This window comes from Oryctolagus cuniculus, chromosome 2 (genome assembly GCF_964237555.1).
Source record: "Oryctolagus cuniculus chromosome 2, mOryCun1.1, whole genome shotgun sequence".
Lineage (NCBI taxonomy): Eukaryota > Metazoa > Chordata > Mammalia > Lagomorpha > Leporidae > Oryctolagus > Oryctolagus cuniculus.
Window position 1 is genome coordinate 164,298,714 of NC_091433.1, and position 26,995 is coordinate 164,325,708.

General features: G+C 39.3%; 1 protein-coding gene across 5 annotated transcripts in view; it reads left to right on the forward strand.

The window, feature by feature from the left end:
* HNRNPLL (heterogeneous nuclear ribonucleoprotein L like) overlaps positions 1-26,995 on the forward strand; it is a 44,379-nt gene that overhangs the window by 14,914 nt on the left and 2,470 nt on the right. For 3 of the 5 annotated variants that reach the window (XM_008254516.4, XM_070069224.1, XM_051839451.2), the window contains exons 3-12: positions 3,764-4,001; positions 5,315-5,400; positions 7,031-7,127; positions 7,214-7,286; positions 11,898-11,969; positions 16,314-16,531; positions 20,523-20,644; positions 21,487-21,688; positions 22,289-22,346; positions 22,443-22,541. In XM_008254516.4, the coding sequence (XP_008252738.3) occupies positions 3,764-4,001; positions 5,315-5,400; positions 7,031-7,127; positions 7,214-7,286; positions 11,898-11,969; positions 16,314-16,531; positions 20,523-20,644; positions 21,487-21,688; positions 22,289-22,346; positions 22,443-22,541 (1,265 nt within the window). Of the gene's footprint in view, positions 1-3,763; positions 4,002-5,314; positions 5,401-7,025; positions 7,128-7,213; positions 7,287-11,897; positions 11,970-16,313; positions 16,532-20,522; positions 20,645-21,486; positions 21,689-22,288; positions 22,347-22,442; positions 22,542-26,995 lie in introns of all 5 variants that reach the window. The other 2 variants (XM_070069223.1, XM_051839459.2) reach the window with 2 other exon arrangements.

Below are 26,995 nucleotides of genomic sequence, written 5' to 3' on the forward strand. Positions count from 1 at the left end.
GAGGAACTGTGTTTCTAAAGAAATGTTTTTTCTCTCCTGGGATTTGTATATTGAATTTAATAGTTGGTAAATCTTGAAACCTAAGGCTTTATTTTTTTCTATATTTTCTTTAATTTTGAATGATGTGGGTGGGGAAGCAAGTCGAGACCAGCAAATACTGATTGAGTAGTTGATATATGCCAGGCTTTGTTTTCAGCTTCTGAGAATACAAAGATGAATGAGGCATGGGAGTAAGAGAGGGAAGAGGTGTACATGCTCTCTCGGACTTACCTCTAAGGGTAAAGCTAAAAACTTGCCATGGGAATCCAGATCCCATTAAGTTGGCAGGTACCAATGCCACCTTACTAGTTAAAATGATCAGTTTAGGCCTGTGCTGCGGCTCACTAGGCTAATTCTCCGCCTGTGGCGCCGGCACTCCGAGTTTTTGTCCCCGTTGGGGTTCTGTCCCGGTTGCTCCTCTTCCAGTCCAGCTCTCTGCTGTGGCCCAGGAGGGCAGTGGAGGATGGCCCTAGTGCTTGGGCCTCTGCACCCGCATAGGAGACCAGGAAGAAGCACCTGGCTCCTGGCCTTGGATCAGCGCAGCGCCAGCCGTAGCGGCCATTTGGGGAGTGAACCAACAGAAGGAAGACCTTTCTCTCTGTCTCTCTCTCTCACTGTCTGTAACTCTACCTGTCAAATAAAAAAATTAACAAAAAACGGTAAAAATAAAAAAATTCACAAACTTAAAAAAAATCAACAGCAGGAGTTACTGTGCACTTGCTCCCCATGTAGGACCTCTGTCCTTAATGCGCTATACTATGAGAATTAAAGGTAAAACTAATCTTCAAGCAGTACTTTATACTTTGTGTGTCTATGTGGGTGCAAACTGTTGAGATCTTTATTCAGTATAGAGTTGATCTTCTGTATATAAAGATAATTAAAAATGAATCTTAATGAAGAATGCGTTGGAAGAGGGAGTAGGAGATGGGATGGTTTGTGGGTGGGAGGGTGGTTATGGGGGAAAGAACTTCTTTAATCCAAAAGTTGTACTTACGAAATTTACATTTATTAAATACAAGTTTTCTATTAAAAAAATGAATGAGGCAAGGTCTGTAGAAAATAGAGTAACAGTTGAATTTTTTTGAGGACCCTACAAGGTGCCAGGGATTCTGCTAAGCAGGTTGTGTGCTGTATCTCTAATCTTGATAGTTCTCCAAGTTTTATAAATGTAGGGGCTGGAATTAATAATAGTAACTTGCCAGGCTATAGTAGTCAGTTTCTTACTACTAGTGTACCATTTTTGTAGTTTCTAAAGGGTGGCAATAGGTCCTAGATGCCTGATTGAGAAGGAGTGATGTCACTGACTGCCTGACCTGATGTAATTTCTGTGGCTTTCTGCATTATAAAAACATGTTTGGACCAGGTATTTGGCCTGTTAAGATACTGCTTGGGACGCCTGTATACTATATCTGAGTGCATGGGTTTGAGTCCTGGATCCACTCCTGATATGGCTTTCTGCTAATGGAGATCCAGGAGGCAGTGCTGATGATGTGGTGGTTGAGTCCTTGCCACTTACATGGGAGACCTGGATTGAAGTCTGGGCTCCCAGGTCTGGTCTGACCCGGCCCCAGCTATTGTGGGCTTTTGGGGAGTGAACAGCAGATTGAATCTCTCTCACTCTGACCCTCAAATAAAATTTAAAAAAATCAAAAAATTACTTTATTAAAATGTTAATTGTATTTTAAAACATTTTTTAAGATTCTTATGAAGAGAACATGTGTTTGCTGTTGTGATCCTTGTGTTGTGATTTCTCTTTTCCAATCTTTCATTTCTTTATACTTTGTATTAAAATACATTCTCCTCTAAGTAAATTATAAAAAATAAATACCTTACCCATCTGCCCATAGGCAGTCAGATTATTGCTATATTCTAGTGACTATCTTTTTATGGATTCTTTTTTTTTTTACAGGCAGAGTTAGACAGAAAGGTCTTCCTTTCCATTGGTTCACCCCCCAAATGACCACTGTGGCCGGCAGGCTGTGCAGATCCGAAGCCAGGAGCCAGGTGCTTCCTCCTAGTCTCCTATGCGGGTGCAGGGCCCAAGCACTTTGGCCATCCTCCACTGCCTTCCCTGGGCCACAGCAGAGAGTTGGGCTGGAAGAGGAGCAACCGGGACAGAATCTGGCGCCCCAACCGGGAATAGAACCCGGTGTGTCGGCGCCGAAGGCGGAGGATTAGCCAAGTGAGCCGTGGCGCCGGCCAGATTCTTTAACATTTAAAAACATTTTGGAGGAGATTATGTATATAAACTTAGTCTGTGCATGCTTCTGTTTATCTTTTGATAGTCCTTTCATAAGTAAAAATAGTTATTAAAGTGGATACTTGCAAAATTCCAGAGAAGTAATAGTTTCTGCTATTTAAGTAGGGATTCTGACAACCTGTTAAAGTTTTTTTGTTAATTAGAAAAAAGTTATTTGAGAGGCAGAGAAACAAGGGACACAGAGATAGTCTATCTACTGGTTTACTTCTCCAGTGCTTGCAACAGCTGGAGCTTGGCAAAGTCAGAGCTAGGAGCTGGGAATCCCAAACAGGTTTTCCACATGGGTGGCAGTGACTCAAGTACTTGAGCCATCACCTGCTGTCTTTTATGGGTGCACATTAGAAGGAAACTAATATAAAGTAGAGTTGGAACTCCAGTCCAGGCACTCTGATAATGCGGGTATGGATGTCCTAAGTGGTCTTTTAATTGCTATACCAAATGCCTGCCCCTTCTATTGTGTGGTTTAGCTTTTCAAGATTTGTTTTATTTATTTGAAAGGCAGAGTTAGAGGGAGATAGAAATCTTCCATCTTCTGCTTTAGTCTCCAAATTGCTGCAACAGCTGGGACTGGGCCTGGCTGAAGCCAGGAGCTTCATCTGGGTCTCTTATGTGGGTGTAGGGTCCAGGGACTTGAGCCATCTTCACTGCTTTCCCAGGCACATTAGCAAGGAGCTGGATTGGAAGTGGAGAAGCCAGCACTTGAACTGGAGCCCATAAGGGATGCTGGCATTGCAGGCTGTGGCTTAACCTGTTACCCACAAAGCTGGCCCCTCTATTGTGTCTTATCTCTGTTGGTTTCTATAGCTTTTTAAGTTTTATGTATTATTTGAAAGAATGTGAGTGAGAGTGATTGATTGATCAATTGATCTTTGATTCAGTGGTTCACTCCCCTGGCTACAACAGCCAGGGCTGGAATGGGCCAAAGCCAGGAGCCAGGAACTCCATCCTGGTCTTTCATTTGGGTGGCAGAAACCTAAGTACTGAGCCATCTTCTGCTTTCCTGGTCACATTAACAGGAGGAAGCAGAGCAGCTGGCACTTGAACAGCACTCAGGTATGGGATGCTGGTGTCACAAATGGTGACTTACCCCTTGTGCCATAACACCAGCCCTTGTTTCTATATCTTCATATTTTCCAGTACTGCCTGGAAGTAGCAGCCTGAAGAAGTGTTGTCATTAGTAACTAATAGCAGAGTTGTGCTTGGGGGGAGGGCATGTCTTACATAAGCTTTACATCATTGGGAGATAAACTTTCAGCTATATACCTCTACCTGCTACACCATAATTTATTTGAATGATTTAGGAGTTGACTTACATTAGATATGAATTACATTAGATATTAGTAGTCAAGAATACCAATATAATATATGACTTGACACATTTAAGTGTGCTTTTACTTGATTGAGACAAATGTTAATTAAACTTGGTATACTTGGGTGTTCCTTCTCCATCTCCCTTTTTTTCAGCTATGTGATGATGATGCCATTTAAACGGCAGGCTCTAGTGGAATTTGAAAACATAGATAGTGCCAAAGAATGTGTGACATTTGCTGCAGATGAACCTGTGTACATTGCTGGGCAACAGGCCTTTTTCAACTATTCTACAAGCAAAAGGATCACTCGACCAGGAAATACCGATGATCCATCGGGAGGCAACAAAGTCCTTCTGCTGTCAATTCAGAATCCTCTTTATCCAATTACAGTGGTATGTATTTTTGCATGACAGACTGCCTCTAGAGGGACTTACTTACAGTTTTCTTTACTGCCATCTACATATTTGACGATAGCTTTTATTTTATTTATTTTTAAAAAGATTTTAGTTACTTAAAAGGCAAAGTTACAGAGAGAGAGAGAGAGAGATCTTCCCTCTGCTGGTTCTTTCCCCAAATGGCCACAACAGCCAGGGCTGGCCTGGCCAAAGCTGGGAAACTGAACTCCATCTGGACTTTGGCCATATGCTGCTGCTTTCCCCCATGCATATTAGCAGGGAGCTGGATCAGAGTGGAGGAGCCAGGACTTGAGCCAGTGCCCACATGAGGTACTGACTTTGCAGGTGGCAGCTTAACTTAACCACTGTGCCACATCTGCTGGTTCATTCCCCAAATGCCCTCAATGGGTCAGGTTGAAGCCAGGAGCCCAAAACTCCATCAGTCTCCCATGTGGGTGGTGGGTACTCAAGTGCTTGGGCTATATCACCTGCTTACCACAATGCACATTACTAGGAAGCTGGTACTTGTTGAGCCAGGACTTGAACCAAGACACTCCCAATGCCCACTCTTGCAAGCTAACTTTTTAGATTTAATTAGATATTATGTATTTATTTTTGTAATATTAACGGACAGCATTAATATATTTATAAATGTGTATGTTCTGGGAAGAAGAATAGTGCAGATAGTCTGATTTGTTATTTTAGCCTATCCCTAGTACCTGACAGTACAGCTTTGTATTTATAGGTGTTGAAGAGATTTCTTGAAAGTTGAATAATTACTCCTCAGGGGATAGTTAGATGCATTCAGCCATCTAGTTTGGTGATGTCTAACAGGATGAATTCTCTTCCTTGGGTGTTTTCTCTGTTGCTACTGTCTCTTAAAAAATGAATACCAGAGTTGTTCTAATACTCCACTTTAATACTTACTGCTGTAATTCAGATGATTATAATGTTAAATATTTTAGAGTCTCATCTGGAAAAAGACATAAGTTAATGGATTACTATTTTGGTTTATTATATATTGCCAGAGATATTAGTCACCTGTTAAGAAGACAAAAAATTGAGGAGTCATTTAGGAGATAAAATAGGTAACAGTGCTTTAGAAATGTTTCACTGGAACTTCTGTAATGTGGATATATTGTATAGGTGAGGAAATAGATTTATTAAATTTTAGTGTAACAATTAGAAAAATGTGTAATAGAAACGACACTTTGACAGTTGCTGGTTTTTAGATGAAACAAAACACGGTATAGCTTCAATGTTTTTCTAAATGTAAAATATGAAGAAGTCTTGCTTTTTTTCCTTCATAGGATGTTTTGTATACTGTATGCAACCCTGTTGGAAAAGTACAACGCATTGTTATATTCAAGAGAAATGGGATACAAGCAATGGTTGAATATCCTTCATTTTAAAATCTTTAATTGACGTGTATGAATTCTGGGTAATTCATATAAGTCTTATTTTTTTCCCTGCTTAAGCATTTCTAGACGAATGGTGTTTCCATTTCTCTCCCACAAAAAAATCTCCTTGGTTGGTTTTAAAAATGAAACAACAGTACCCATAGAGAATTTTACTGTTTGACTAAGATTAACTTGCTGCTGTGAAACAGTCTAGTGCTGCTGCTGCTGCATTTTTTAAAATATTTATTTATTTGAAAAAGTTAGAGAGGCACTGGCAGAGTGAGGGAGAGAAAGGGAGGTCTTTATCCTCTGGTTCACTCCCCAGATGGCCGCAATGGCCAGAGCTGCACCGATCCGAAGCCAGGAGCTTCTTCCAAGTCTCCCACACAAGTGCAGGGGTCCAAGGACTTGGGCCGTCTTGTACTGCTTTCCCAGGCCATAGCAGAGAGCTGCATTGGAATGGAGCAGCCAGGACTTGAACCAGTGCCCATATGGGATGCCGGCACTGCAGGTGGAGACTTTACCCACTATGCCACAGCACTGGCCCTGTCCTTTTTTTTTTTTTTTTTTTTTTTTTTTTTAATTATTTATTTGAAAGACAGAGTTTACAGAGATAGGGTGAGAGACAGAGAGATCTTCCAACCACTGGTTCACTCCTCAAATGGCCGAAATGGCTGGGGCTAGGCCAAAGCCAGGAGCTTCTTCCTTGTCTTCCACATGGGTGCAGGAGCCTGAACACTTGGATTATCTTCCACTGCTCTCTCAGGTGTGTTAGCAGGGAGCTAGATTGGAAGTGGAACAGCCAGGTCTCAAAATGGTGCCCATATGGAGTGCTGATGTTATAGGCAGCAGCTTCACCTGCTACGCCACAGTGCTTTTTACAGTATAAAACACTTTTATAATATTGAAACTTACATCTTTTTGACGTTTATCCCAAATGAACTTTTCTGATTTTTCTTTTTAAATAGTTGGAAATACCAAAACTTTGAAGTTTGTAATTCAGTAAAAAGTTGCAAAATGGATATATAGTATGTATAGTCTAGACCCATATAAAAAATAATAAAGAGCAAACTCTAACTTAATATGTGCATTTGCATGCCTAGAAAAAGGTAAAGATATATAGCACATTCTTATAATTTCTGGCAATGTGCTTTTGTTTTGTTTTAATTTGTATATTCTTGTGATTTGATGTTTAAACAATTATGGACTTACATAATCTTTAAAGAAGTAATAAAATAGTTGAATCATTATAAAATTCTGCCTTTTTAGAAGACATAAAACTCACATATCCAGTATTACTTTAGTTCTTATATGTTTTTCCTGATTTAAGATAAAATATTTCCTGTTTTGAGTTTGGAGATTGTCTTTGTTTTAGGGAGTGGGACCTTGATTCCTTCTCCCTCTACCTTTGATAAAGTACTTCTTATGATTTAAAAAGATTGATGTAGATATTATTTCTCTTCGGTATTCTTGTTTGTAAAAATAAATTCTACTAAAAATCATCTAGAAATTTTATCTGGTAAAACAGAAAAGTTATTTTTGATTGTTTGCAGTGCTATTCTTCAATGTAGTGATTAAATGTCAGATGTCAGATATCTTAAACCAAATTTCCTTAATAGAGCTTATGTTTGAATCAGTCCTTTGTGCCCAGAAAGCTAAAGCAGCACTCAATGGAGCAGATATATATGCTGGATGTTGCACATTAAAAATTGAATATGCAAGGGTAAATATTTTTTTCAACATTTTACCATTGAAAAATTTATGCTTTGGTTATACAATTTGAACTTACTTTATTTTTAATCTTAACAGCCAACTCGTCTAAATGTTATTAGAAATGACAATGACAGTTGGGACTACACTAAACCGTATTTGGGAAGACGAGGTAGGTATTTTATGCATTTTAGAATATATTTATGTCTGCTGACAAATTTTTACATGTGGTTAGATTCCTTTTTTCCTGAGATGAGCTAGTTAATTCAAATGAAAACTTTGTTGATGAATGCTTTTGTTGCAAAAGATTGATAATGCTGGAAAATAACCTTGATTTAGTGCCCCCTACTGGTATGTACTGAGCTATTTATATGTAGTTCAAGAAGGAGCCCACACATACAGGCACGCCCGCAGTTCAAGGACTTGCATTTCTCCAAGCAGCTCTCTCTCTTTGGAGGAGAGGAAACTGATTCAGAATATTCCTTACAAACTGCAAACTTGCACACTGCTTCTCTATGGAAAGGACTTTTCCCCCAAGCTGGACAAGGCATTAAGAAGGATAGAGGACTCCAGCAGGCTGACTCTACACTTCATCATGCACAACATCGGCATCAGCAAAAAGCCCTCTGAAAAACTCAGACTTGCAATTCACCTTGACTGCATACTGCATGCACCATCACCCCAAGTTTTTAAAGAAGGACACTTAACAGTACTTCAGACTTCCATGGGATGAAAACCATGATAGACTGTGCCCACTTATTGAAGTTGTATGTGTATATTGATCTAATTTCCCTTAAGGTTTCAGTTGGTAGAGTTTAAGTTTTAACTAAGGGAAACTAGATTACAATGTTGTAAATTTTCATGCCCATCACTGTAACTGTTTACAGCCTAGATTCAAATTGTTAATTGGCAAATAACCAGAACCAGTTTATCTATAGTTCTTGGGAATTGATCATGCTCAACCAATCCACACAGATAAAGATAAAAGGATTAGAAAGGTGCATTCTTGCTGGCACTTAAGTATACCTTTTTGTTTTTTCTCAATTGTGGATATTGAACAGAAATTCCAACTTAATGAAAAGGTGAATTACATGTAAAAGATGTTTTTTCTGTGTGGTTTGATTTTTGTAAAGTGGCTGTTTATAAGTTGTCACTTTTTGTAACAATTTAAAATTATCATTTATGTTAATTTGTGTAAATAGAAATTTTGACATTTCAAATGTAGGTGAAAATAACATGTCTGTTCAAGGTAAAATATATTTAAACTTCATAAATCTGAAAATAAGAGCATTTCATTTGAGATGCATTTTGACTTATAGTCTATAAATGCTAAATTTCATCAGCATAGATTTGACTGATGAATTTGTTCAAGTACCTGTGGCAGTTCTGGAATATACAAATTAAAATGTGGATCTTGTAAAAACAAGGGGGCTGCAGTATTGGCTACATCTCAACTACAATATTAGTGTTTGAACCAAGTGTTGGTAAAACTCAAGATGAGTATGTGTAAAAATCAATTAGAAGAAATTTTTATGGCATCCAGAGTATCTTGGGCAATGTATACCCTATAGTGCATGTATTCTAGCAAAAGAAAATATAAAAGGCCATTTGATGCTCCTTTGCATGTTCAGATATTTAGGACTTTTGAATGATTGACTCCTTTAGCCCTTAATTCCCAGGCAAATATCTTGCCTTATGCATGAGGTTGCAGGTAGTTTTGTTTTGTAATGTAGCTTTGGCTAGACCCCTTCATTTTTCACTACTTAACAGAAATATGCTTGGCCTAGGCTTGGTGCAGTTGAAAACAAAGCCTTAGCACTCAAACAACAGGGCAAGTGGTTGATGAGAAATCTCTTACTTTTGTCAATTTATAGTCAATTATTGAACATTGAATTGTTTTGTGGTTTTGTTGTGGTGGTGGTTTTTACTCATTTGAAATAGTGAGTTTGGGTTGTGTTTTTCTTAATGTGTCTTTTTTTGTTTTTTTTGTTTTTTTTTTTTTAAAGATTTATTTATTTTATTTTATTTTGAAGGAGTTGCAGAGAAAGAATCTTCCATCTGCTGGTTCATTCTCTAGATGGCTGCAACAGTCAGCTCTGGGCCAGGATGAAGCCAGCAGCTTCATCTTAGTCTCCCACATAGGTGGCAAGGGCCCAAACACTTGGCCATATTCTTCTGCATTCCCCAGGCTGTTAGCAGGGAGCTGAATTAGAAGTGGAGCAGCTGGGAAAGGAACTGGTGCCCATATGGAATGCTAACATTACAGGAGGCGGCTTTACCTGCTATGCCCTAACACCAGTCCCTTGATGTCACTTAAAACAGTTGCAGATTTGCTTCTTATTTTATGGTGTGTATATTTATTCCCTTAACAGGCTGATGTTAATACAGTTAGCATAGATTTTTCATATAATTCTAGTCAGATAAATTTAGAAATGTGGAAGAAAGATATTTACATAGTGAAATGTAATTAAAGGAAGTCAAAATTTTAGTTCAGGCTATCAAGGGAAAAAATTCTTATTTTCGAATTCCTTGCAGATAGATATTTGGTTAGACTACAGAAGTTTAGATTTTTGGTGAGGCTGTAGCAGTTTACATTTTTGTTTTCTGTAGTGTTTTTCACTTGCACTCAAGTTGATAGGTTATTCAAACTGTTAAGCTGCTATCCCTAAAAGGAGGCTTTTATACCAACTTTTTCTACCTTCCCCCCAAAGAAGCCATTTTAAAAATGTAACCTAATTTTTAATTTTTTTTTTCATTCCTACTTGCATTTTAGTGGAAAGAATCCTTAGGCAGGAATCCAGGGAACCCTCTCTACCAGTATTAAGCAAGACTTGTATATATGTGCATCTTTTAGGGGAGAAAGTGACAGCTTCCATTAGACTTCAGTTGAATCCATGAAAGCTTGCCAGTCAGTATTTAGAGGCCTACATTTTCAGTGTTTGACTTTTTTTGCTCATTTCTGGTTTATGTGACTTTACACTAGGTAGTGAGTATTTCAAATAAAGGGAATTAATAACAAGATGTTTCACTGAAAGATACCTTGGGAATCACCTACTCTAACTCCTTCATTTTTTTGAGTGAAAATTATGAGTTTCTATGACAATATAGCAAATCAGTTAAGTTGGAATATTCTGATTCCCAATACAGTTCTGTTTCCTTATAGCACACTGTAATTGTATCAGTAAAACAGCCATGAAGGCATTATGGTGGTTTTGGTTAAGACTTTTCCATCACATAAGGAATATAGTGTGTGATGGCATATGCTTAAGTAGAAGAAGAGTAATAGAATGGATTAGCAGACTAGAATGGTTGAAGAGGAATGAGATTTAGATGATAAAAAATACAGGAAGGCATGTAATTAAAAGAAGGAATTGTGATTTGTGACTGAAGAAGTGACTTTGATGAAATGGGGGAGGGCCATAATAACTTTTTAAGTGTTGGGAAGAGTTTTCAGACAAAAAACTTGTCTGTGAGGCCCCAAGTGAGGTAGAATATGAGTATAGGATCAGTTTTTATACAGTATGAAAATTAACTTTCTCATGACTTAGGATATTTGAAAATGTAAGAGAAGGTAATAAGTATCTTGTTACTGATACTGGGTAAGCAGAAGCTAGATAGTCTTAATTAGGGATGATATAAAGAGATTTTTTTACATTAAATGAAAGTTCAGCTAGATGACCTCCTCAGTCCCTTTCATTGCTATGGTAACTTGGAATAGGTATTTAATATTACTTCTTTAGACTGAAGTGAAATTAAAGTGTTTCTCATCTCCCATAAACCTCATTTGTTTAGGTGACTAAGGATAATATAAAAAGCCTACCTCTGAATTGTCAAGGATTAGAATGACCAGAGTCTCAAGATGTATATATTTAAAAAAATCTTACTTGGCACTATAATTTGATGCGCAAACTTTCTAAAAGTATTGTTCAATGATTTTTAAAAGTTATTAACCAACATAGGAAGCACTATTTTACAAACCTACAAGTAATTTTTGTGTTGAGACTTCAAATTAGATTTGGGAAAATTGGCATGCCTTCCCTGAAAATGTAGCTAGAATAAAAATTATCCTTTAGAGTATTGTAGTATTCTCATCCAATAATGTAGCCCCCTTGGTTAGTTTTATTTTGGCATATTTAAACTTTGGGGTTGCTCATAGTTCTGCCTGCTGTTAAGGTCTATAGACAATGACCTTCCATGATACAATATGAGCCAGTGATGTGCATAATTTCAGCTTTCAAGTCAGTAGGTGTTTGTAAATATGTGTATATACATATAAAATACTCTGTGTTTACTGATTGTGAAACCATGTAATACAGGTTGTTGTTGGCTTATGCTGAAACTTCTTGAAAGAAGCCCACTTTGAAAATGTGTTGCTGTTGAAGCTAATAGTATGATTCAGGTACTGTCTTTCAAAAGTACTGCACTTAAAGCTTGTTTTAAAGACATGTATTGGTAAAAACTTCTGTACAGTGTCAAACTCTAGCATTGTGTACATTCCTTTGCTGAAAAGTATCCATTCTTCCCTTAAGTTTGAAAGTGTGATTGTATTTGGCATTTGCCAAAAAGTTATTTTCAAGTTAAGTGGAATTTGTTAGGTAGAATTTTTTCTTAAACTTTTGGTGTTTGTATTTAAATTGGATATGAATGGATGTTTAAAGTTAACCAGGAATCATACTTCTTTTATGAATTGTAATAGATGTTTTGAATGGGTGTTTCCCATGTGAGAACTCTGTTAAGTAATTGAGTCAAAATTGTTAAAACCATGTTTCTACTTTTGTGTCAGATAGAGGAAAGGGTCGCCAGAGACAAGCCATTTTGGGAGAACACCCTTCTTCGTTTAGACATGATGGCTATGGTAAGTTTGTCAAGGCAGAAGGAAGGTAGTATAGATGAATTACTTGAATTTTTGCAATTCTGATGAAAAATGGCACATTTCTTATCTCTGTATTTTTCCTGCTTACCTGGTTTGGTTTCCATGGGATCAGTTCCTTATAATATGCCTCTTAGGAGTTGTCCAAAATCCTTATTTTCTTAGGATATTGATATATCTAGTAATGTTTGAGATAAATTGAGAGTTTTGGTTGGGGATTGACAACTTCTTTGCCATTATATTTTGGTTTGGTTTGGTTTTGATTTGTAATAGGCTCTGGCTTGAAAGAGAACCAAAAAAGTGTTTTTGTTCAGTAAGTGTATTTTCTTTCCATCAACTAGGAGCAAAGAGGAATTTTGAGTCATAAAGGCAGAAAGATTGAGTTATTTGTCAAAAAGGAAACATGCTTCTTGTTAGGTCTGGTTTTAGTTCTGGACTTGGTATTTTGGTTTTGGTTGATTTTGTTTATAAAGTTCAAATCATGAAATCTAGAATAAATCTTCTGGATAAATTTAGGTATCAGACTGTTCTTGTAGGTAGATGGTTGAGAATTTCAATTGATAAGATTTTAACTGGCTGTAAATTGTTTTTAAGTATTTTTTTAGTTTTTCATGGTTTTGATCCCCACCTATTTTGTGGTATATAGTTGATGTATAGTACTATCAGAAGTGGTAGAAAATAGAAATTGCTATATTGTACTCTCAGAATTTATCTGTAGAAAGTTCCTGGTGTTGCCTATTGTCCTAAATATTTTCAAATTACCTAGTTTAGTTTAATGACCATTCTTAGATGTTTTAGCTTATTCCCTAATGTCTTCTTTTTTTTAACTCTAGGAATTTATTGTGTGTGTGTGTGTGTGTGCGTGTGTGTGTGCGCGCGTGCGCGCGCAAGCGTACTCAGGAGACACTATGGCCGGCGCCTCGGCTCACTAGGCTAATCCTCCGCCTTGCGGCGCCAGCACACCGGGTTCTAGTCACGGTTGGGGCGCCGGATTCTGTCCCGGTTGCCCCTCTTCCAGGCAAGCTCTCTGCTGTGGCCAGGGAGTGCAGTAGAGGATGGTCCAAGTGCTTGGGCCCTGCACCCCATGGGAGACCAGGATAAGTACCTGGCTCCTGCCTTCGGATCAGCGCGGTGCTCTGGCTGCAGCGCGCTGGCTGTGGTGGCCATTGGAGGGTGAACCAACGGCAAAGGAAGACCTTTCTCTCTCTCTCTGTCTCTCTCACTGTCCACTCTGCCTGTCAAAGAAAAAAAAAAAAAGAGAGAGAGAGACTATGACTAGATATTATTTGAGGTACCATAATGGTCTATATGGCAGAGGAGAGGGAGAGACTCTTTATGTTATGTCAAAACAAAAACATTTTACTACAGTTATTTTATTGAGTGTGATCCTTGGTCATTTCTCCTGTAATAGAATAAATATTAAATATAGTTGTCTGGATAATTCTGATCCTGCAGTAAAGAAAGACTTACTTGGAGCCTGTTGTGCTTTGCATAATGGAGGGTGACAAAAAGTTTACAAAGTTGATAATGTAGTTAAGGAGTTAAATATATTATGACAATCAGCTGAAGGCTGAAAACTGGTTAAATGTTTTGCCAAATGTACTGGAAAAATCTGAAACAATCATTGAAGGACAGGAAACTACTATAGTAGTGTCAAATGATTTTTTAGTATAGGTTTTCAAGTTTGCTTTCCCTTTTTTTTTTTTTTTTTGACAGAGTTAGAGAGAGAGACAGAGAGAAAGGTCTTCCTTCCGTTGGTTCACCCCCCAAATGACTGCTACAGCCGGTCCGCTGCGCTGATCCGAAGCCAGGAGCCAGGTGCTTCCTCCTGGTCTCCCATGCAGGTGCAGGGCCCAAGCACTTGGGCCATCCTCCACTACCTTCCCAGGCCACAGCAGAGAGCTAGACTGGAAGAGGAGCAACCGGGACAGAACCCAGTGTGCCGGCGCCGCAGGTGGAGGATTAGCCTAGTGAGCCACGGCGCCGGCCTCAAGTTTGCTTTCCTTTATAAAATATATTTTACTGAGAAATTATGCAAACAAAAATACATTATATGCCTTTTTGAGCTTTTTATTTTATAAAAACCTATTGTGAAATTGACAGTTTTCTGCCCCGTTGTGCTCATGTGTGAATTTTATGTATAAGCTTACATAAAGAGAAGTGTAAAATTCTTTGAAGTGACAGATGTTAACTAGGGATCATTGAGATTCTGGAGAGTTCTGTTGAGGGGGAATAGTTGTGATGGGGTTGTTTAGGGGCATCTGTTCTGAGGTATGTCCATTAAGACATTTAACTCAGGTTATTTTATATGGCTTTCCTGGGGAAGTAAGCAGAGTGGGGCATAGGAGAAGAGGGAGAATGAATGAATAAAAAGGGATGGACATGTACTGCATGTCTGTCTGCTTCCCATGAAAATAAAATTTAGTGATAATAACGAAGTATCATTACAAGCATATAGTACTGGGGGAAGGCAGTGTAATACGTATGATGGGGCTTCAGAAAGTTAAGGAAAATGTATATTATGTTTTTCCATAACTTTCCCAAACTCCCTCATATATGTATACTGTTGCAATAGGATAAAAATGATTGATAATTGAATCTTGATGTATGTGTAACTAAGTTAGGGGCCAGAATATATATAATTAATAACAACTCATTAACCATAAACTACATTGATTGTTTTGATAAACTAGGAGTTAGAACAGTTGAAAGCCATGACCAACTTAAGACACATTTGAATATGATGTATTGATAAGTATATGCTCAGTGTTAAAGTTGCTGTATTTTTATGTATTGCAGCTATATTTTTAATACTGAAAATTGGAGTCTACAATAAGCTTTACCTGCATGAATACCAAAATTTACTAGTTGTTAGTAACTCAGTAGATGACAGGTGTCCCTTAGTCCTACATAAAAATGAAATTAGTGGCCTTACATACACTTTACTTCTTGAGAAATGAGGAAAGAACTTAAGTTTCTCGACTGGTGTTTTGCACATCTGTAGGACATTTACATGTACCTCAGACTTTGCTTCTGTACTGAGTAATGCTGGGGCACCTAAGATGTGTAGGGTTTATGTTTTCTAAGCGAGGTGTCCCAGTCTTAGTTGCTTTTGCTGAATTCTGCCTCTCTTTTTGCCGTAAATGTGCTCTATGCCTACCAGTAGTATCACAGTTTATACACACACTTCGATTCTTTTCCATTCCATACTCTGGCTCTATTTTTCTTGTTACTTACTAATAATCTGTTGTGGCTGGGAAAACTAGATAAAGTTGTTTGGAAAGACTCGAAAGTTAGCAAGTTGATTCTTAGGATTCTCAGTTTAAGAGATGTACAAGGGTGTGTGTGTGTGTGTGAGAGAGAGAGAGAGAGACAGACAACAGTTTTAGATCGTCAGGCATTGTTTCCTTCTGGATTCTTGATATTGTTTAAAAAAGTAGAAGTTGCAGAATAGTAAGATATCTGTGTGTAGATAAAGTAATTAGAATTAGAGGAATAAAATATTAGTCTGAAAGTATGTTATAGTACAGTGTATCCAAGGAGACAATTTTGTAGTGGAACTACAGGTGTTTTTTTTTTGTTATAACTGTATAGAAATGGCTTCCTACATTTCACTTTATATTACTCTCCCAAAAGATATTCACAGGAAGTTTTTTTATTTTTTGAAAAAATTTTTTTTGACAGGCAGAGTGGACAGTGAGAGAGAGACAGATAGAAAGGTCTTCCTTTTTCCGTTCGTTCACCCCACAATGGCTGCTGTGGCCGGCGCACCACGCTGATCCGAAGCCAGGAGCCAGGTGCTTCTCCTGGTCTCCCATGCGGGTGTAGGGCTCAAGGACCTGGGCCGTCCTCCACTGCACTTCTGGGCCACAGCAGAGAGCTGGACTGGAAGAAGAGTAACCGGGACAGAATCCGGCACCCTGACCAGGACTAGAACCCGGGATGCCGGCGCCATAGGCGGAGGATTAGCCTACTGAGCCGCGGCACCGGCCTATTTTTTTAAAATTTAAGGTCTAAGTACAGTGACCTAACATTTTACTTTGATTCCTTGCATAACCTAATCTTACATACTTTTTTCATTAAAATAGTCTTTAAAAGTGTAAATTTACAACCTGGTTCATCCAGGTACCGTTGGCCTGTACAAATACGTATATGGTGCAAATAAATATAATTTTATTTTTCCACAATTTGTTTGTTTATACACTTGAGATCTTTTAAAATGTGTCAAACTTGCTAATATTGAGTTAATTTTCTATGTGATGAAGTGCATCTACTAAAATTTTTATAAATGGTACTATATTTATTTATTTATTTTGTTCATTTTTCTAGGCTCCCATGGTCCATTGTTGCCTTTACCAAGTCGTTACAGAATGGGTTCTCGAGATACACCTGAGCTTGTTGCCTATCCATTACCACAGGCTTCGTCCTCCTACATGCATGGAGGAAATCCCTCTGGTTCAGTTGTAATGGTCAGTGGATTACATCAACTGAAGATGAATTGTTCAAGAGTCTTCAACCTGTTTTGCTTATATGGAAATATTGAAAAAGTAAGTTTCAGTTTATATTAATTCTTTTGTTGGGGTTTGTAGTAGTAATTCTAAACAGGCTGCAGATGTGTGTCTTCTTATATCAGGAACATCCAAATTCTTTCAGTAATGACCACATAAGCTTAAAAGCTATTATATATATAAATTTCAGAAGGTTTTTTTTTATTAGTGATTGATACTAAAAGTATTTTTACATAAATGTAAAAAGTTCAAAGCAGTAATTTAATGTGTAGAGTATTATGGGCATAAAGTCTTATATCAGATTTTTTTTCTTTTTTTAAAATTTGAACTCTTAATTTATATACAATGACTCAAAATTTTACCAGATGGTCTGATGTGTATGGTGGTTTAATTTATGATTTTTTTCTTTATTTCTTTTAACTTATTTTTAAATGTCTCTAGCAGTGTTTTTTTTTTGTTTGTTTGTTTGTTTTTTTTTTTTTTTTTTTTTTTTTTTTCAAAAGATGTATTTGTTGAAAGGTAGAGTTACAGAGAGAGGGAGAGAGATCTTCCATTTACTGGATCACTTCCCAAATCACCACAATAGCCAGGGCTGGGACAGGCCAAAGCCTGAGCTTAGAACTCCATCTCGGTCTCCCATGTGATGGCAGGGGCCGAAGCACTCAGACCATCTTTCTCTGCTTTCCCAGACACATTAGCAGGGAGCTGGATCCGAAGTGAGGCAGCAGGGACTTGAACCTGCACTCATGTGGGATGCTGGTGATGCAGATGGCAATTTAACCTACCACCATGCCAACCACCTTTTTTTTTTTTTTTTTTTCGTTTTTTAAATAGCTATTTGAGACGCAGAGAATCAAAGCTCCCACTCACAAGTTTTCTTCAAAAAAGTGCTGACAGTGGCAGGGACTAGGCCAAGCAAAAGCCAGGGATTCAGTTGAGGTCTTCCTGAGTGGCAGGAACCCATTTACTTGAGCCTCTCAGGTTCTGCATGGGCAGGAAGCTGGAATCAGTAGCTGATCAAGGAACTGAACCAAGGCACTCTGATGTGGGACATGGGACTGTTAATTGGTGTCTTAACCACTAGGCTGAATACCCACTTCTCTTAAAATTTTTGACTCAGAAGGTAGTAAAACATTTCAAATCTACCTATTTTGAAGGCCTTTAAAAATTGTAACTTTATTTTCACCAGCTAACTCTGGCTTCCCCAAATTGTGTGACAGTTTTGTTCATTGGTGTTTCATAGAAACTTAGAATATAGTGCCAGACAGCAAGCAGATGCTAAACTGTTTTTGAAGAATAATGAACTAGGCAAATGAGTGGTAATCTGGAATTACCAATTGTTTGATATACTTGCTAATTTGAATCTCAGTACTGTAGTAATGTTATTTTCTCTTGTTTTAAGAGATTTTAGTGTTCTTTTACAAGGATAAGAAAGTACAGACATGTGAATTGTGGGAGGCTAGTGTGGCTTGGAGAGTTGATAATCTTAGTTATATATGAATTCTAAAATCTTCTTGATCTGAGGGAGTAGTTCTTCCAAATTTTGAAACGAGAATTTCCTCAATTATTTGATCATACTAAAAAAAATTCCACATTTGGGCCGGCACTGCAGCTCACTAGGCTAATCCTCCACCTTGCGACGCTGGCACACTGGGTTCTAGTCCCGGTCAGGGCCCAGATTCTGTCCCGGTTGCCCCTCTTCCAGGCCAGCTCTCTGCTATGGCCCGGGAGTGCAATGGAGGATGGCCCAAGTCCTTGGGCCCTGCACCCGCATGGAAGACCAGGAGGAAGCTCCTGGCTTCAGATCGGCACAGTGCTTGCCGCGGCGGCTATTTGGGGAGTGAACCAATGGCAAAGGAAGACCTCTCTCACTGTCCACTCTGCCTGTCAAAAAAAAAAAAAAAAATCTACATTTGGTCTAGGGGATAACATATAAGTTATTTCTGCTTAAGAAAAGAAGTTTTTCACACAGACATTTTTCTTAGGCACTGGTGTTTAAAGTCGAGGAACTGCATTTTTGGTGATTAAATGGGCTTTAGTGAATATTGTGACTTTCATGACACAGTGCTACCTTTGTTATTTGTGCTTTTTCACATATGTAGACAGTCAAGCAGTGTAATCAATGTGCTTAGTGGATCTTTCTTTTCTGTTATTGGTTGTTTCAAATGATAAGAAAACCAAATCACTGTTTTCCATGAAACTGTTTTCTATGTGCTCTTTGATTCTGGTCTCTCATGCTATATCTCCTCAAAAATTTTTAAACATTTTTATTTATTTTTAAAGGTGTATTTATTCATTTGAAAGACAGAGCTACAGAGAGAGAGAGATGGGGAGGGCGAGGAAGAGGGAAAAGGAGAGGGAGACAGTATTCCTTTGAGATTGACCAGTCAGAAGGAAGTACGTTCATGATGTCATGTACATTAGTGGTGTTTAATAATTATGTAGGGACTTGTCAAGGGCTGGGCACTGTGCTGAATGATTTATGTACATTATCCCATCTAACCCTTACAAGTTGGAATAGTGTGAGAAGTAAGTGTGGCCTTTGCTCAAGAGCTGGTGAAAACTCATGAAGTATTGCTTAGTTTTTAAGCTGTTCCTGTGTTGCACAAATCTCCCTACTGGCCATGCCATTTTTTTTTTTTTTTTTTTTCTGACAGGCAGAGTAGACAGAGATAGAGACAGAGAGAAAGGTCTTCCTTTGCCATTGGTTCACCCTCCAATGGCCGCCATGGCTGGCGCGCTGCGGCCGGCGCACTGCGCTGATCCGATGGCAGGAGCCAGGTACTTATCCTGGTCTCCCATGGGGTGCAGGGCCCAAGGACTTGGGCCATCCTCCACTGCACTCCCTGGCCACAGCAGAGAGCTGGCCTGGAAGAGGGGCAACCGGGACAGAATCCGGCGCCCCGACCGGGACTAGAACCCGGTGTGCTGGCGCTGCAAGGTGGGGAGGATTAGCCTAGTGAGCCGTGGCGTCGGCTGGCCATGCCATCTTAAGACAATTTTGTACTTTTTAAAAATTAAAAAAGTGTTTGATTTGAGAGGTAAAAGACAGAGTTCCCCTAGGCTGGTCCACTCTTTAGATATCCACAGCTGTGACTGGGCAGGGCATGAGCCAGGTCTCCCACATGGTAGCTTGAATCCAATCACTTGAGCCATCACTGCTGCCTCTCAGGATCTGCATTAACAGGAAGCTGGAATCAGTAACTTGAGCTGGGAGTCCAGCCCAGGCATTCCAGTTTGGAACACAGATGTCTTAAGAACAAGGCTAAATTCCTACTTTTATTTTTTAAAATTTTTAGTTGAAAGAGAAAAATGCCATCTGCTGTTTCACTCCCCAAATACCAGGACACTGAATTCAATCCAAGTTTCTTCTGATTGGCTAGATCCCAACTATTTAAGTCATCGCCTATTGCCTCCATGAGTGTGCATCAACAGTGGCTGGAATAGAGTATGGAGCTGAGGCTGGAACCCAGACAGTATGACATGGGGACATCTTAACATCTATACCAAGTGCCTACCCCTATTATTTTTTGTATAACATATTATATATTGCCTTAACAGAACCCTATGTAGTTTGTAACTATTATTTGTTTACTTTTGGATTTCTTACCTTTCTACTAGAAAATAAGATTCGGAAAGATAATGTCAATTAGGTTTACCATTAAATCCCCACGTTTACCATTAAATTTATGCTTATCAAAACAAATTAGAAAGTTAACATTTGTTGAGTGAGTAAGCACTGATGACTTCTGCCAGATATTATCATTATCTCCATTTTACAGGAACAGTCTGTGGCTCAGAGAAGTTAACTAAATGTTCAAAATCATACAGTTATTAAAAGAGCCAGAATAAGCCTGTGTTCCTCTTGAGTATAGTATACAATAGAATGATATGCTTCTTTTTTACATTTCTTGAGTTCTGGTAAGAATTAAGGGTGTCTTGTGCTGCTGAATAAATTATACTATCTTTTTAAAATTCTGTTATTTTAAAGTAATTAAATGGTAACCTTTTTGGGATTTTGTATTTATAGGTAAAATTTATGAAGACCATTCCTGGTACAGCACTGGTAGAAATGGGTGATGAGTATGCTGTGGAAAGAGCTGTCACTCATCTTAATAATGTCAAATTATTTGGAAAGAGGCTTAATGTTTGGTAATTATTTGAGTGATAATATTTGAAAATATTATAAAATCTTTGTCCTTTTTATTAGGCATTTCAACTTTAGAGTATTTTATTTTTTATTTTAAATGTTTTATTTATTTGAAAGGCAGAGTTACAGGGAGAGAGAGAGAGATTGAGATTTTCCATCTGCAGATTCATTCCCTAAATGGCCACAATGGCTAGGGCTGGGCCAGATCGAAGCCAAGAGTCAGGTGCTACTTGCAGATCTCCCACGTGGGTGCAAAGGCCCTAATACTTGGGCCATCTTCTGCTGCTTTCCCAGGCGCATTAGCAGGGAGCTAGATTGGAAGTGGAGTAACTGGGATGCTGGTGCTGCAGGCGGTGGCTTTACCTACTATGCCACAACACCAGCCCCTCTACTTTAGAATGTTTTAATGTAACTAAGGACCCGTCTAAAACTATCAGCTGTAGTACTGTGATTTTAAGGGGTATGTAATTCAAATTTTGATTATCCAGATCTAGTTTTTAGTTTTGTGATCATAAAACATCATTTTAAGATGGGCAAGTTTTTATGTTCAGGTTTTCTATTATGAGAATATATTAAAAGGATCAGTAATCTAGAGATGATTTAGTATATGGGAGGATGTATGTTGTTTATATGCAGATACAATGACACTTCACGTAAGTGACTTGAACATCCTCAGTTTGGTAACTGTGGTCCTGCCAACTATACTACCTATGCTTAAATAATTATTCTTGCCTTCTTTTGTTAAGATTCATGCAAGCAAAATATGTTAGCATTTGAGATTAACTACCTCTGCTGCTTTTTATTTTAATGTATGTCTGTTTTTTTTTTCCCCCCAAATCTTCAGTGTATCTAAACAACATTCAGTTGTTCCAAGTCAAATATTTGAGCTGGAGGATGGTACAAGTAGCTACAAAGATTTTGCAATGAGCAAAAATAATCGCTTTACAAGTGCTGGCCAAGCATCTAAGAATATAATCCAGCCACCCTCATGTGTGCTGCACTATTATAATGTTCCATTGTGTGTCACAGAAGAGACCTTCACAAAGGTAAGACACTAAAATACAATGAGTATTTTAGCCCTCATTTAAAGTCTTTGTGATCTAACATCTGCTTTTGATACTATTAGTATTCCGTTCTTTGGTTATGTTATTGTTTATTTATTCTGACCATTATACTTTCTGACCATTATGCTCTTCAATGGTTTGTGCTTAATCCTTTTAAAAGTTGAAATTAGAATGAGATACCCTTACTTCTACATTGAGAAAGTTATTTTACCTAGGGGCAGGCATTTAGCCTGGTGGTTAAGATAGTTATTTTACCAGGACTTTCAGTATTACTCATAACAATGTTAAGTGCCCTTGCCTTTTTCCTCCCCTAACTGTACAAATGCTTCAGAAAAGAATTAATTCTCTGGAACTCTGTTCCCTACCTTTGGTAGTAGATCGATCCTAGTAAACTCTGCGCAGTGCAGTTACTTACATAGTTTCAGATTTTTAGTTTTAAAATTTTTTTTCTCATATAGTTTGATAATAATATGAAAACTCACTTCATCTTGCTGCTGCAAAAACTTAAATGTTGCTGTAAATAGGACAGTAGGGAATATCATTTTGGCCATATTTTTAAAGAAGTTTTACCTTTTTTGGCAGTTGTGTAATGACCATGAAGTTCTTACATTTATCAAATATAAAGTGTTTGATGCAAAACGTAAGTTAACCTTCCTTCTTTCCCTTTAAAGTTTTCCTGGTTACATTGATGACAAGCAAGTAACAGCTGGGTTGGTATTTTTTTATTTTGTTTTAGCTTCTGCCAAAACACTTTCTGGTCTGTTAGAATGGGAATGTAAAACTGATGCAGTAGAAGCTCTTACAGCACTTAATCACTACCAGATCAGAGTCCCAAGTAAGTAAAATGCTTTGTTTGTCTCATAATTATTCAATGGGAATTATCTTAAATACTGACAATAATTTTAAAATAATGGCTTATTAGTGTTTGTTTTTAATCCTGAGCAGGACAAAGGAGAAAAAAAGATGTGTAATTCTTTTTTTTTTTTTTTTTTTTTGACAGGCAGAGTGGACAGTGAGAGAGAGAGACAGAGAGAAAGGTCTTCCCTTTTGCCGTTGGTTCACCCTCCAATGGCCACCACGGCTGGCAAGCTGCGGCCGGCGCATCGCGCTGATCTGAAGGCAGGAGCCAGGTGCTTCTCCTGGTCTCCCATGCAGGTGCAGGGCCCAAGGACTTGGGCCAATCCTCCACTGCACTCCCGGGCCACAGCAGAGAGCTGGCCTGGAAGAGGGGCAACCAGGACAGAATCCGGCACCCCGACCGGGACTAGAACCCGGTGTGCCGGCGCCGCAAGGCGGAGGATTAGCCTATTGAGCCATGGCGCCGGCCCAGATGTGTAATTCTATAACCCACATAATTTCTGTTGGTTTATGAATTGCTGTGTAGGAAGTCACTATAAAATTAAGCAACTTAAGGGGCCGGTGCCGTGGCTCACTTGTTAATCCTCCGCCTGTTGCACTGGCATTCCATATGGGCGCTGGTTCTAGTCCTGGTTGCCCCTCTTCAGTCCAGCTCCCGCTGTGGCTTGGGAAGGCAGTGGAGGATGGCCCAAGTGCTTGGGCCCCTGCACCGGCATGGGAGACCAGGAAGAAACACCTGGCTCCTGGGTTTGGATCGGTGCAGCGCACCGGCTGTAGCGGCCATTTGGGGGTGAACCAACAGAAGGAAGACCTTTCTCTCTGTCTCTCTCACTGTCTATAACTCTACCTGTCAAAATAAAGAAAGAAAGTAAAATATATCTTTAAAAAAATGCACATTGCCCAATACTTCAGTTTTTTCCAGTTTGATGAAAAAATGGTATTCCATTGTTTTAATTGGTAACAAGTGAAATTCTCATCTTTGTTTATTGTCTCTATAATGGTAACTGGTCTTTTCTTTTTTTAAGATTTATTTGAAAGTCAGTTACACAAAGAGAGAAAGAGAGAGAGACAGAGAGAGAGGGAGGGAGAAGTCTTCCATCTGCTGGTTCATTCCTCAATTGGCTGCAATGGCTGGAGCTGCACCAATCTGAAGCCAGGAGCTGGGAGCTTCTTCTGGGTCTCCCACGTGGGTGCAGGGGCCCAAGGACTTGGGCCATCTTGTACTGCTTTCCCAGACCATAGCAGAGAACTGGATAGGAAGTGGAGCAGCCCGGACTCAAACTTGCACCCATATGGGATGCTGGCACTGCAGGTGACAGCTTTACCTGCTACAGTGTGGCCTTGATAAGTGGTCTCTTTTTATTGTGCAAAGAACACTCAAGTTCAGCTTTAGAAACTTTGTGCTGTTTAATTTACCTTAATCCTATATCTAAAGGAAAATAAACCTCATTTTTTTTTTAAACTTTTATTTAATGAATATAAATTTCCAAAGTACGACTTATGGATTACAATGGCTTCCCTCCCCATACCGTCCCTCCCACCCACAACCCTCCCCTTTCCCACTCCCTCTCCCCTTCCATTCACATCAAGATTCATTTTCGATTATCTTAATATACAGAAGATCAGCTTAGTATACATTAAGTATGGATTTCAACAGTTTGCTCCCACACAGAAACATAAAGTGAAAAATAATAGATGATTTTTTTTTAAATGATGATGAAATCAGAGCAGACCTATTGTCATGTTTAATCCCAGTGAGAGTCAAGTTGGGAATTGATAATTTCTTTTTTTTTTTTTTTTTCAGAGGATCAGTTTAGTATGCATTAAGTAAGGATTTCAACAGTTTGCACCCCCATAGAAAACACAAAGTGAAATATATTGTTTGAGTACTCGTTATAGCATTAAATCTCAATGTACAGCCACATTAAGGATAGAGATCCTACATGAGGAGTAAGTGCACAGTGACTCCTGTTGTTGACTTTACCAATTGACACTCCTGTCTATGGCATCAGTAATCTCCCTATGCTCCAGTCATGAGTTTCCAAGGCTATGGAAGGCCTCTGAGTTCTCCGACTCTTATCTTGTTTAGACAAGGTCATAGTCAAAGTGGAGGTTCTCTCCTCCCTTCAGAGAAAGGTACCTCCTTCTTTGAAGACCTGTTCTTTCCACTGGGATCTCACTCACAGAGATCTTTTGCCAGAGTGTCTTGGCTTTCCATGCCTGAAATACTCTCATGAGCTTTTCAGCCAGCTCCGAATGCCTTTAGGGCTGATTCTGAGGCCAGAGTGCTATTTAGGACATCTGCCATTCTATGAGTCTGCTGAGTATCTCACTTCCCATGTTGGATCACTCTCCCCTTTATTTACTCCATCGGTTAGCGTTAAATAAAACCTCATTTTTAAATTAACTTGTCAGTTGGTGCTGCTGCTCACTAGGCTAATCCTCTGCCTATGGCGCCGGTACCCCCAGATTCTAGTCCCGGTTGGGGTGCCGGATTCTGTCCTGGTTGCTCCTCTTCCAGTCCAGCTCCCTGCTGTGGCCCGGGAGTGCAGTGGAGGATGGCCCACATGGGAGACCAGGAGAAGCACCTGGCTCCTGGCTTTGGATCGGTGCAGCACGCTGGCCGTGGCAGCCATTTGGGGGGTGAACCAACAGAAAGGAAGACCTTTCTGTCTCTTTCTCTCTCTCACTAACTCTGCCTGTCAAAAAAAAAAAAATAATAAAAATGAAATAAATTAACTTGTCATTTAAGAGGGACAGAGAAAACAAACACTCAACAATCTACTGGTTCCTTCCTAAAATAGATGCATAGATAGGAGTCTGTGGCTTGCCTAGGGCCAACACTGGGAGCCAGGGACTCAGTCACACTTCTCCTGAGTGGCAAGGACTCAGTTACTTCAGCCATCACCACTGCCTAGCAGAGTCCACATTAGCTGGAATCAAGAACTAGGGACTGGGGCCGGTGCTGTGATGTAGTGGGTAAAGTGCCTGCCTGCAGTGCCAGCATCCATATGGGCGCCAGTTTGAGTCCACTTCTGATCTAGCTCTCTACCATGGCCTGGGAAAGCAGTAGAGGATGGCCCAAGTCCTTGGGCCCCTGCCCCTGCATGGGAGACCTGAAAGAAGCTCCTGGCTCCTAGCTTCAGATCAGTGCAGCTCTGGCTGTTGTGGGCCAACTGGAGAGTGAACCAGTAGATGAAAGACCTCTCTCCCTCTCTCTCCCTCTCTCTCTCTGCCTCCCTCTCTCTGCCTGCCTTCCTCTCCCCTCTCCCCCTCTCCTTCTTTCTCTGTTTAACTCTTTCGAATAAATAAATAAATCTTAAAAAAAAAAAACAAACTAGAGACTGCTGGTGGGCATGGTGGTACCATGTGTTATAAGCTTCTGCTTAGGATACTTGTATCTAATACCAGAGGGTAGGTTCCTGGCTTTGACCTGGCCCAGACTTGGTTGATTTAGTCATTTGGGGAGTGAACCAGAGGATAGAAGATCTCCTCCTTCACCCCCCACCCTCTTGTACCTCTCCCTCACCTCTCTCCCTTGTCACTTTGCCTTTCAAATAAATAAATCCTTTTTATTGCTTTTAATATTTATGTGTGTATTTGAAAGTCAGAGTTAGAGAGAGATCTTCCATCTTCTGGTATACTCCCCAAAAGGCTGCAAGGGTTGGAGCTGGGCCTGTCTGAAGCCAGGAGCCAGGAGCTTCTTCCAGGTCTCCCATGTGGGCTCAAGGGCCCAAGAACTTGGGCCATCCTCCACCACCTTGCCAGGTGATTAGCAGAGAGCTGGATCAGAAGCAGAGCAGCTGGGACTCGAACTGGTACCCATACAGGATGTCAGCACTGTAGATAGTGGCTTAACCTGCTGCACCCCAGTGCTAGCCCCAAATAAATAAAGCCTTAAAAGAAAAAGACTGTAGACAGGGGATCAAACCCAGGACTCAGATTTGGGATGTAGGCATGGTAATGCTTATCACCCACTGGGCCAAACAACTGCCCTCAAACCTCATTTATTTAAATAATAGAAGACAGTTACTAATTATTTTATTTTGTATGATGGTGAATGGTGGTTAAGAAAAAAAATACACTCTGAAGGATTTATGAGTGAAAAAGTTATCTGGAATTTGTTTTAAAGAATTCTAGCCCCGAAAAATGTACTTGGAAGGTAGGCAGAGGAAATAGTGATACCAAATGTTGATAATACTGAAGCTGGGTGATAGGTATGTGGAATGTATTAAACTAATATGTATTTTTTATGTAAAAATTTCCTTAAGAAGTAAAAATAAGAGAAATGCCACCTTATTTTTATTCATAAAAGTAAATTTTATTTATTTATGAAGATTTATTTAGTTAGCTGTAAATCACAGTTATAGAGAGAGAGTTAAAGGAAAGAGAGAGATGCTTCCACCCACTGATTTCACTCCCCAAATGGCT